Source organism: Cololabis saira, chromosome 22 (genome assembly GCF_033807715.1).
Source record: "Cololabis saira isolate AMF1-May2022 chromosome 22, fColSai1.1, whole genome shotgun sequence".
Classification (NCBI taxonomy): Eukaryota; Metazoa; Chordata; class Actinopteri; order Beloniformes; family Belonidae; genus Cololabis; species Cololabis saira.
Genome location: NC_084608.1, coordinates 36,712,914 through 36,725,367, shown reverse-complemented (window position 1 = coordinate 36,725,367; position 12,454 = coordinate 36,712,914). Strand labels below are relative to the sequence as shown.

At 38.3% G+C, this 12,454-nt stretch overlaps 1 protein-coding gene across 1 annotated transcript in view; it reads right to left on the bottom strand.

Annotated features, from left to right (window-relative positions):
* Nucleotides 1-8,961, bottom strand: part of rmc1 (regulator of MON1-CCZ1) — a 29,428-nt gene extending 20,467 nt beyond the window's left edge. Inside the window, exons 1-6 of the mRNA XM_061713596.1 lie at nucleotides 8,761-8,961; nucleotides 4,009-4,085; nucleotides 3,540-3,624; nucleotides 3,328-3,384; nucleotides 3,143-3,229; nucleotides 221-445 (exon numbers count right to left, since the gene is read on the bottom strand). Of these exons, the coding sequence (XP_061569580.1) occupies nucleotides 221-445; nucleotides 3,143-3,229; nucleotides 3,328-3,384; nucleotides 3,540-3,624; nucleotides 4,009-4,085; nucleotides 8,761-8,859 (630 nt within the window). The 5' untranslated portion in view covers nucleotides 8,860-8,961. The remainder of the gene's footprint in view (nucleotides 1-220; nucleotides 446-3,142; nucleotides 3,230-3,327; nucleotides 3,385-3,539; nucleotides 3,625-4,008; nucleotides 4,086-8,760) is intronic.
* Between the last annotated feature and the right edge of the window lie 3,493 nt (nucleotides 8,962-12,454).

Here is a 12,454-nt window from a genome sequence, read left to right as displayed (position 1 = left end):
TGTCTGCGCTTGGTCTGATCAGTTGTATTGAACAACAGACACATATATTTATTGATCTGCACAGACTAGTAACATTCAGGTCTTAAATGGAACGTGACTGTTGATATTTATAAGGGAAAGAAGGAAAAAAAAATCTGAAAAAAAAAAAAAAAAACGACCCATAGTGCGAGGCCCCGTGCGGCGGCCCTGAGTACCGGGTCAGTACCGGGTCGGTACTCACCTTAAAGACCAGCCCTGCAGAACGTTTCCCTGCACCGTAGTGGACCGGGTCAGTACCTGGTACCGGGTCAGAACCAGGACTCACCTTAAAGACCAGCGGCTGCAGAACGTTTCCCTGCACGGTGGTCGACAGCAGCAGCACCGACGTCTCGGGACAGAACTGGTACCAGTTCACGTTCAGGTTCTGGCTCTTCAGCAGCTTCAGGCTCCGCTTGTCTGGGAACACCTGGAGACAAGACCCGGGTCAGAACCAGAACCAGGACCAGACCCAGACCCAGACCTTCCTCCCACTCCCTGGGACAGAGACCCGGGACGGTTCTGAGACCTGGGCCCAGATTCACCAATATTTTCTTAAGAACGATCTTAAGAAATGTCTTAAGATCTAAAATTAAGAAGTTCATAAGAAAGTTCTTAAGTGCAATTCCTCAATATTTTCTTAAGAACCGTCTTAAGAACTGTCATTTCTTATTTTTCCTACTTAAGAACTTCTTAAAATATGTCACTGCATTGCACGCGCCAACAAACAACATTTATACATACATATATATATATATATACACACACACACACACACACACACACACACACACACACACACACACACACACACAGGTAGTTTGGGTCTAAACCGTCAGTCACTCACTAAACATGGAGAAGGAGAAAAAGAGATGCAGGAACTTTTCAAGGTTCATGAGATTAATATGCGGAAAAAAATACTATTGGGGAAAATTAATAATAATTAACTACCACGCTAACTAACATGCTAACAAACAGTTAACAGGCTCTTTGTGTAATTAATTACAAAGTATATCCTCAAACTATGACCTAGTAGTCTAAAATGTGTTGAAAAAGGTGATTTAGAGGATTATTATTATTATCATCTTTTCACAGAAGACATTTTAAGACAGGTCAAGGTTGTCTTAAAGTTAAGAAAAAAGTCAAGAACAAATTTGAGAACTTTTATTTCAAGACTACCATTTATTCTTAAGTTTTTTCTTAAGAAGAAACTTAAGAAGAAAGTTGAGAAAATACTTAGAACTTTTTTGGAGAATATGACTTCTTCTCTTTTTTCTTCTTAAGACTGAACTTAAGAAAAAAATGACACTTAAGAAGATTTTTTTTCTTAAGAATGTTTTGTGAATCCGGCCCCTGGTCCAGAAACCGTCTTCTAAAGTTCAACACTGCCGGGTGGCTAACAGAAACACTGCTGGGAGGCTAACAGAAACACTGCTGGGAGGCTAACAGAAACACTAACAGAAACACTGCTGGGAAGCTAACAGAAACACTGCTGGGAGGCTAACAGAAACACTGCTGGGAGGCTAACAGAAACACTAACAGAAACACTGCTGGGAGGCTAACAGAAACACTAACAGAAACACTGCCGGGCGGCTAACAGAAACACTGCTGGGAGGCTAACAGAAACACTGCTGGGAGGCTAACAGAAACACTAACAGAAACACTGCCGGGCGGCTAACAGAAACACTAACAGAAACACTGCTGGGAGGCTAACAGAAACACTGCCGGGAGGCTAACAGAAACACTAACAGAAACACTGCTGGGAGGCTAACAGAAACACTCACAGAAACACTGCTGGGAGGCTAACAGAAACACTGCTGGGAGGCTAACAGAAACACTGCTGGGAGGCTAACAGAAACACTGCTGGGAGGCTAACAGAAACACTAACAGAAACACTGCTGGGAGGCTAACAGAAACACTAACAGAAACACTGCTGGGAGGCTAACAGAAACACTCACAGAAACACTGCTGGGAGGCTAACAGAAACACTGCTGGGAGGCTAACAGAAACACTGCTGGGAGGCTAACAGAAACACTAACAGAAACACTGCTGGGAGGCTAACAGAAACACTGCTGGGAGGCTAACAGAAACACTAACAGAAACACTGCCGGGCGGCTAACAGAAACACTGCTGGGAGGCTAACAGAAACACTGCTGGGAGGCTAACAGAAACACTAACAGAAACACTGCCGGGCGGCTAACAGAAACACTAACAGAAACACTGCTGGGAGGCTAACAGAAACACTGCTGGGAGGCTAACAGAAACACTGCTGGGAGGCTAACAGAAACACTAACAGAAACACTGCTGGGAGGCTAACAGAAACACTCACAGAAACACTGCTGGGAGGCTAACAGAAACACTGCTGGGAGGCTAACAGAAACACTGCTGGGAGGCTAACAGAAACACTGCTGGGAGGCTAACAGAAACACTAACAGAAACACTGCTGGGAGGCTAACAGAAACACTAACAGAAACACTGCTGGGAGGCTAACAGAAACACTCACAGAAACACTGCTGGGAGGCTAACAGAAACACTGCTGGGAGGCTAACAGAAACACTGCTGGGAGGCTAACAGAAACACTAACAGAAACACTGCTGGGAGGCTAACAGAAACACTGCCGGGCAGCTAACAGAAACACTGCAGGATCGGGGTGTAGCCTAGCAACAAGATGGAAATCAATGAGGTGGAAAATAAACCTCAAACAAGGTCTTTACAAAACAAAGACTAAAATCAAGGCCAGTCAGATATTTGGAGAAACTAGTTTAGCATCTGTGGAGCATCTTGAAGAGACGGGGGATTGGAACCAGCAGTCGGTCAGCAACATTCTGTTCCTCCACAGCAATGGAAAAGTGGTTCATTTGTTAAATTAATTCGTTTAGTTCGTTATTTATTAGTGTTATTTGAGCCACTCACAGCTACTCTCGTCACTTTAACCTCAATCATAATTGATGCTGCGGGAAAGGTGAAATAGCTTGTGTGGTGATGACAGTGATGGATTTGTGTCTAACTTTCAGTCAGTGTCCCAGAATGTGGGCGTGTCTCTACCAGAATGTGGGCGTGTCCCAGAATGTGGGCGTGTCTCTACCAGAATGTGGGCGTGTCTCTACCAGAATGTGGGCGTGTCTACCTGGTAGAACTCGACTCCCTGGTCTGTGATGAAGATGATCTCGTTCCAGCTGGTCCAGCAGAATCCCAGGACGCTGGCGTTCTTGGTCTGGGGGGACAGAGAAAAGGATCTGGATCAGGACCAGACCTGGACCAGAACCAGATCTGGATCAGGACCAGACCAGAACCAGAATCAGAATCTCCTACCTTACACTCCTGCGTGAACTCGGTGTGCGGATAGTCGGGGATGAAGTTGATGAAATCCTGCAGAGGAGAGAGACTGGAGGTCAGAGGTCAGAGGTGGAACAGGACCAGGACCAGAACCAGGACCCCCCCAGGAACCAGAACCAGGACCAGGGCCAGAACCAGGACCCAGGACCAGGACCAGAACCAGGACCCCCCCAGGAACCAGAACTCACCACAGACTTGAGGGTTCTCTGCACAGCCAGGATCTTGTTACCGATGGAGAACTTGATGCATTTGACCTCCCCCTTATCCTCCATCCTGGAGAGGAGACACACCTTCATCATCATCATCATCATCATCATCATCATCATCACCACCCTCCCATCCCTGTAACTATGACAACCCTCTCCTCCAATTTCTCCTTGTTACCAACCAGATCTATTTTTAGACTTTTCCCTCCATGAAACATTAAAGTCCCATTTGAAAGTTTCTCCATAAAAACTGTTCTTTTTTTGTCTAAAATGTGTCTAAAACTTGTTGGGAAGTTTTTTCCAAACTTTGTAAAACCCTGAGGCCCAGAGAGTGAGGGGGCGGAGCCTCTTCCTCTGATCCGCTGAACTCCCAGGGTTCACTTACTTCTCCTCACCACGTTACGCTGAAAAGTTCCCGGTAACTCTGGGAATCCTGCACTAGCATGTGTACCTGAAGGCGACGCTGCTCTTGTCATCAGGGCCTTTGACCACAACACCTGTGGCTCCGCCTGAACGCACCGCGAACACCTGCAGACAGAGCAGAGGGCATAAAACCCATGAGGCTTCCATCAACTTAAATATATATATAGTAATTATATATTTTTATTGATAAGTAGCTTTCATGAAATCAAGGAAACTTTCCAACAGACAGATGCAACAACAATCTAACAGGATTATCTGATATATTTTATATCAAATCATTTTTTTATATTTTATATTTAGATTTGTTTTATATTTTATACGGAAGAGTATTAGGGCCACTTAAAAAAAATAAAAAGAATTCTGAGAAAAAAGTCAGAATTCTGATTTTAATCTCAGAATTCTGAGAAAAAAGTCAGAATTCTAGGCCACTAAAAAAAAAATAATAATAATTCTGAGAAAAAAGTCAGAATTCTGAGAAAAAAGTCAGAATTCTGACTTTAATCTCAGAATTCTGAGAAAAAAGTCAGAATTCTGAGAAAAAAGTCAGAATTCTGACTTTAATCTCAGAATTCTGAGAAAAAAGTAAGAATTCTGAGAATTCTGAGATTAAAGTCAGAATTCTGACTTTTTTCTCAGAATTCTGACTTTAATCTCAGAATTCTGAGAAAAAAGTCAGAATTCTAGGCCACTAAAAAAAATAATAATTCTGAGAAAAAAGTCAGAATTCTGAGAAAAAAGTCAAAATTCTGACTTTAATCTCAGAATTCTGAGAAAAAAGTCAAAATCCATCCATTATCTATACCCGCTTTATCCCTTGCGGGGTCACGGGGGTCTGCTGGAGCCTATCCCAGCTCATTTCAGGTGAGAGGCAGGGGTTACACCCTGGACAGGTCACCAGTCCATCACAGGGCCACATAGAAACACACAAACCATGCTCACAACCACACTCACGCTCACACCTACGGGCAATTTACAATCACCAATTAACCTAGCGTGCATGTTTTTGGACTGTGGGAGGAAGCCGGAGTACCCGGAGAGAACCCACGCAAGCACGGGGAGAACATGCAAACTCCACACAGAAAGTCAGAATTCTGACTTTTTTCTCAGAATTCTGACTTTTTTCTCAGAATTCTGAGATTAAAGTCAGAATTCTGACTTTTTTCTCAGAATTCTGACTTTTTTCTCAGAATTCTGAGATTACAGTCAGAATTCTGACTTTTTTCTCAGAATTCTGAGATTAAAGTCAGAATTCTGACTTTTTTCTCAGAATTCTTTTTATTTTTTTTAAGTGGCCCTAATACTCTTCCGTAATTTTATATTTATTTTAGATCTGAAAACAATCTAGCAGGATTGTTTTATTTTATATAATATATTTTATATTTATTTTAGATCTGAAAACAGTCTAGCAGGATTGTTTTATTTTATATTTTATTATATATTTTTTATTTTAGATCTGAAAACAATCTAGCAGGATTGTTTTATCCTATATATTTATATTATATATTTTATATTTTTTATTTATTTTAGATCTGAAAACAATCTAGCAGGATTGTTTCATTTTAAATTTCATTATATATTTATATTATATATTTTTTATTCTTGTTTTAGATCTGAAAACAATCTAAAACAATCTAGCCGGCTAAAGATGCAACAACAATCTAGCATCTAACAATCAACACAACCCCCCCAAACTTATATTTTTCAGCCCAATTGGATAAAATCTGGGCTGCTTTTCCTGGTTTTTATTAATATTTAGGAGAAATTATTAACAGAAAAGTTTCCATTACGGCAGAGAAAGGTAGAAACTTACACAATAAATTCACTGATATTTTATTTGCTTTAATCTACTCAATTAAATGTAGTCTTTGTTTGGAGCCTGAACTTTTTTTGGGCTATAAGTTCGAGAAAAAGCTGAAACAAGTTCAGTCCCCTTGCATTGTCATATAGTATATAATACAATTATATATAAAATACAATTACATATATACATACATACACATATACATACATACATACATACACACATACATACATACATACACACACAAACACACAGATACAGACACACATTCATACAAATTTCAATCCCATAAGAATATTCATAATCCATAAATCAATGCAATCTAAAAAATTCAGAACATTTAACTTTAATATGAATGAATATAAATAAAACCCACATTACAAACATGCTATCTAAATAAAATTTAATAAATTAAAAAAATAAAATCCTTTCTAAAATAGTAAGATTATCTGTCCAGTTCTTTGTAACTGGCCAAGAGTGTTTGTTTATACTTATTATTTTTAAATGGTTTTGAGTTCATGCACATTTTCACGTCCTCATCTAGTTTTTTCCACAGTTTTTCACCACAAACAGATAAAAGCACAGACTTTTCACAGTTGAATGGATGTTGATGCTGTCTAAAATTATTTGGATGTTGCTCGCTAACAATTTATTCCAGACTTTAAAACATAATCTGACCCGTTTTAATTTGAAATACAATTTTAAAATACCCTATTTTAAAAACCAAGCATTATACAGGACTGTCTCAGAAAAATAGAATATTGTGATAAAGTTCTTTATTTTCTGTAATGCAATTAAAAAAACAAAATGTCATACAATCTGGATTCATTACAAAAATAAATTGAAATATTGCAAGCCTTTTATTATTTTAATATTGCTGATTATAGCTTACAGTTTAAGATTCCCAGAATATTCTAATTTTTTGAGATAGGATATTTGAATTTTCTTAAGCTGTAAACCATGATCAGAAATATAAAAACAATCGATTTTAAACACCAGGCATTGTATTATTATGTATAAAACTCCTGATTCTAGATTCTGATCAAAGCAGTGAATGAGTCAGGTCCATGGATCTATTATATTACTGGATGGAAGACCGAAAATGGCCGCCCATTCATTTCAATGTAAGTTGCTCGTGTCATTACCCGATGTGAGTCACACATGCGCAGTCGCATTATGAATGTAAAATGATTGTAATGTAATGTTAAAAATGTGTTAGTTTATACCATTTCCAACTGAAAAAATATGAACATATCTATGCATCTCTCTCTATCTCTATATATTATTTTTATTGTCTAAATTTTTGGGGTAATATTAAACTAATGAAAGTGGTGTTTTTTTCTCATTCATCATTAGTAATATCAAAGGGAACTTTTACTTATTTCATTAAAATTCAGACCAAATAGGAAAAGCAATCATGTAAATATTAATATCCCTAACTTATTGTGAGTAGTGTATATCAAAACAAGTGTGTGTTTAGATCTTGTCTATCAAGTCTGGCGACGTAACTGTAGTTTTTCCAAGCGACTGCGCATGTGTGACTCAAATCCGGTAGCGACTCACATCGGGTAACGACAGCTCGCCTGGCGCATAAGCTGAAAAAATGTCTGACTTCCGGGTTTACTTCCGCGTTAAGGGGCCCATAGAGCATGCGCAGTTGAGTCACCTCCCATCATGCCCCGGGGCAATGACGCGAGTATTAATATAATATGTATTAATATAATATATTAATTAATGTATATTATTACATGTATAGTATTACATATATTATTAATGTATTAATATAATACAATTACATAATATATATTAATATAAAACATCCGTGGAATGCACGGACACGGCTGTGACGTCAGCCGTGACGTCACGCCCAGAAAGAGACTTTTCTGGCCGTCTTACAAATAAAGTGAGGGAAATCTCTTTAAAAATGTTACATAAGTATTACCCTGCTAATCATTATCTTCTTAAATTCAAAAGAGATATTTGTGTTGACTGTTCGTTGTGTGAAATGTCCCCTGAAACACTGGTACACCTGTTTTAGCAACAATGTCCCTACACTAACAAATTATAGAAAGATGTATCCCGATTTATTATAGATAAAATCGACTCTGACTTCACTCTGTATTGGAAACATTTATTGTTTGGTTTCATCAGTAATGAAAGAAACAAATCTAAAGAATCATTTGTAATCAATTTAATAATTATTCTTGCAAAGTTTCATATTCATAAATCCAAATTCAGTCATTCAAAACCCCTTTTTTGAATTTTTGAGAATGAAACCAAACAATACTTGAGTTCCATCTCTGACTCAAATAACAAAAAAGCTGTAAAAACTGTTAATTTATGCTCTCTATTTAATGTGTTTGTTTAAAAATCCCCCTGGCTCCTGTGTTGTTGTACTCTTATGTATTAACGACTGTTTTGTATGTCTGTCTGTTTATGTTTTTTGTAATATGAGAACTATTCAATAAAGCTTTTTTTTTTTTTTTTTTTTTTTTTTAAAAAGACTTTTCTGGCTGTTATAAAACATCTTTGACGGATATAAAGTCCATGACTTAAAAATATAAAATACAAAGATTAGTAATTGCCGGTGATTACAGCTGGAGGTTCCTGTGAACAGTTTTAGAGGCTTCTCTTTTACTATTGCGGTCTGTGGGAAAAAAGCTTTCTGGGCCCCATGGGATTTTTGGTTGCAGTACCGCGGCTGGCCAATGGGAGAAACCGGCGCTCATGAGTGGAGACCTAATAGATCCATGGTGGAGACCGGGGGGCTTGTCAGGTCACGTGACTACTTCCTGTCAGGTCATGTGACTAAAACCCACTAAACACTTCAGTGAAACATTCAAGTCTTTTCTGGGTCTGGGTTCGTAAACACTTCATTTAAAGTGATTTTTACACGAACTGTGAATGTAGGAGAGTTTTATTTAACTAGTTTTGAACTAGTTTTAGTCCCGTCGGCGGACTTTAGCCGCTTTAGCTCACCTGCTTGTTGGCCTCGTCGAAGAAGACGTTGTTGACGCTGGAGGCGTGTTCGAACTGGACCGGGTTCTCGCTCAGCTCCAGGTAGTGTTGGTCCTCCATCCTGACCCGGTTCTGACCGCTTTCTGCCTGTTTTCTGCACCGTTACGCTCCGGCTCTGCAGGATCTGCGTGAGCTGCACCGCACTTCCGCCGGCCCTTCAAAACAAGAGCGCCCGCTAAAAGCTGCGGATTAGCGCCGCACTTCCGCCTGGCCTTCAAATTAAGAGCGGGAGTTCGATCCCAAGACAATAGATATATAAAGGCAGGCCTTTATATGTCTATGCACAAGACGACGTAAATAATAAAAATAGGTAACAGAGAACGAATTTAGAGTTTTAGATCTTAAATTAAAGTTCCATAAGTACGGAAGAGTATCAGGGCCATGCTACGGAAGAGTATTAGGCCCACTTAAAAAAAATAAAAAGAATTCTGAGAAAAAAGTCAGAATTCTGACTTTAATCTCAGAATTCTGACTTTTTTCTCAGAATTCTGAGATTAAAGTCAGAATTCTGACTTTTTTCTCAGAATTCTGACTTTTTTCTCAGAATTCTTTTTATTTTTTTTTAAGTGGCCCAGAATTCTGACTTTTTTCTCAGAATTCTGAGATTAAAGTCAGAATTCTGACTTTTTTCTCAGAATTCTTTTTATTTTTTTTAAGTGGCCCTAATACCAAAGATCTTCTATACACAAGATAGCGCATTGCCGTTACTGGCAATGGTTTGAAATGGTATACACTTCCGGTCTCCTAAGTGGGCGTGGCCGCCCCCTCCCCACATCGTTTTGGAACATACAACGCTAGATACAGTACAACTTTCTTCCAAAAATACTTAAATAATAAAAATAACAGTATTATTAAGCAAAGAAGCAAGTTTTATTTTAGTTTTAAACTTCATTTTATCCGTTGGGAAAACGATGAGAGCCAAATCTGGCGAGAGTGTGTTGCTCAGACAGAGACAGGTCTCAAACAAAGTTCATTTTCTCCTAATCTGCCGGTCTGAAAATTTCCATTTTGGTGTCAGAATGTTCAGAAGGTTTGTGGCTTTTGAAAAATGGGTCCCATATTTACTTAGGTTACTATGGGGCGAAGGAATTGGTAATAATCTGTGCTCACGTTCACTTTTCCCATAGGACTCAATAGACTCAGGACCTACTTCCGGTCTCCTAAGGGGGCGTGGCAGTCACGTGACACAGATACAAGAAACACAACCGTAGTGGGCTGTCTCGGTTTATAGAATGTCTCTGCTAATACTCTTCCGTAGACTTTAATCTCAGAATTCTGAGAAAAAAGTCAGAATTCTGACTTTAATCTCAGAATTCTGAGAAAAAAGTCAGAATTCTGAGAAAAAAGTCAGAATTAAAAAGTCAGAATTCTGACTTTAATCTCAGAATTCTGAGAAAAAAGTCAGAATTAAAAAGTCAGAATTCTGACTTTAATCTCAGAATTCTGACTTTTTTTTTTGGGGGGGGGCAGCACGGTGACTTAGTGGTTAGCACTGTTGCCTCACAGCAAGAAGGTCCCCGGTTGGACTCCCAGGCCCGGCAGGGGCCTTTCTGTGTGGAGTTTGCATGTTGTCCCCGGGCTTGCGTGGGTTCTCTCCGGGTACTCCGGCTTCCTCCCACAGTCCAAAAACATGCACGCTAGGTTAATTGGTGATTGTAAATTGCCCGTAGGTGTGAGCGTGAGTGTGGTTGTGAGCATGGTTTGTGTGTTTCTATGTGGCCCTGTGATGGACTGGTGACCTGTCCAGGGTGTAACCCCTGCCTCTCACCTGAAATGAGCTGGGATAGGCTCCAGCAGACCCCCGTGACCTCCGCAAGGGATCAGAATTCTGAGATTAAAGTCAGAATTCTGACTTTTTTCTCAGAATTCTGACTTTTTTCTCAGAATTCTGACTTTTTTCTCAGAATTCTGAGATTAAAGTCAGAATTCTGACTTTTTTCTCAGAATTCTGACTTTTTTCTCAGAATTATTATTATTTTTTTTTTTAGTGGCCTAGAATTCTGACTTTTTTCTCAGAATTCTGACTTTAATCTCAGAATTCTGAGAAAAAAGTCAGAATTCTGACTTTAATCTCAGAATTCTGAGAAAAAAGTCAGAATTCTGACTTTTCTCAGAATTCTGACTTTTTTCTCAGAATTCTTTTTATTTTTTTTTAAGTGGCCCAGAATTCTGACTTTTTTCTCAGAATTCTGAGATTAAAGTCAGAATTCTGACTTTTTTCTCAGAATTCTTTTTATTTTTTTTAAGTGGCCCTAATACTCTTCCGTACCATGCAGGAGAAAAAATATTAGATTTTTTTTTTATTATGCACTTCGAGAAAAAAGTTGAAATGTTGAGATTAATGTTGAAATACAATTTCAAGAATAAAGTCGAAATTTCGAGAATAAAGTTGAAATACATTTCAACTTTTTTCTTCAACATTTCAACTTTTTTTTTCGACATTTTGACTTTTTTCTCAACATTTCGACTTGTTTCTCGACATTTCGACTTGTTACTCGACATTTCGACTTGTTTCTCGACATTTTGACTTTTTTCTCGAAGTGCATAATGAAAAAGAAATCTTCCTCCTCTAAAATATTTGTATTTCTCTCCTGCCTGGCCCTGATACTCTTTGTACATAAGAGCAGAAATATTTTTATGTTATATTTAAGGCGGAAGCGACGTAAATCCACAACTACCTCATACTGCTGCACCTTTTACTTTTTTAATTGTATATATGTCAATAAGAGATCTGTCATTTGTCTATTTACTGTAGTGAGCTAAATAACCGAGTTAAATTCCCTGTTTGACCTGTTTTGGGTTTTGGCCAATAAACCTGATTCTGATTGAAAGAGGAAACATTGTGACGTCATCGTCCAGCAAAACCAGTCCATTCATCATGTAACAGTCTGTGAGTGATTATTAACGACTTAATGCTTTTTATTCAAGTGTGTATATATGTGGGTTTAGGGTCAGACAGGACAAACATTCCTGCAGTAATTGATGGGAGTCATATGAGCGGCTGCCAGACTGAACTTGTTAGCTGCATGGACATCCTGAAATAAATACTAAACTGAATTAAAAAAGAAATAGTAATGATAATAATAATCCACAATAAAGTGCGTCCTTTCAAAATAAAGTCACCATATATATTACCAATTCTAATTCTAATGAGTATTCTTGGCATTATCATGATATATTGTTTTATACTGTATTATTATATTATGAGATCTCATGGGATGTTATATTATAGTATTATTATATAGTTATATATTATAGTATGGTGATATCATTTTTTTTATGTTATAATTTAAAAATGATCATGGATAGGATATTATATGCTATTATAGCATTACATATACGGTAATACTTTATATTATATCGTGCTATATTATATCACTCTATATGATAATTATCTATTTATTTTGAATAATAATAATGGCTTGGTTTTATAAAGCTCCTTCAAGGCACCCAGAGCTTTACAGAGATCATTCATTCATTCATTCATTCATTCATTCACATTCTCACCGGTGGTGCTAGCTACGTTTGTAGCCACGGCTGCTACGTCTGCAGCCGCGGCTGCTACGTCTGCAGCCGCGGCTGCTACGTCTGTAGCCACAGCGTGGCTGCTATATTGACCAAACATAAAATTAAAATAAAGTCACCATCGCAGTTT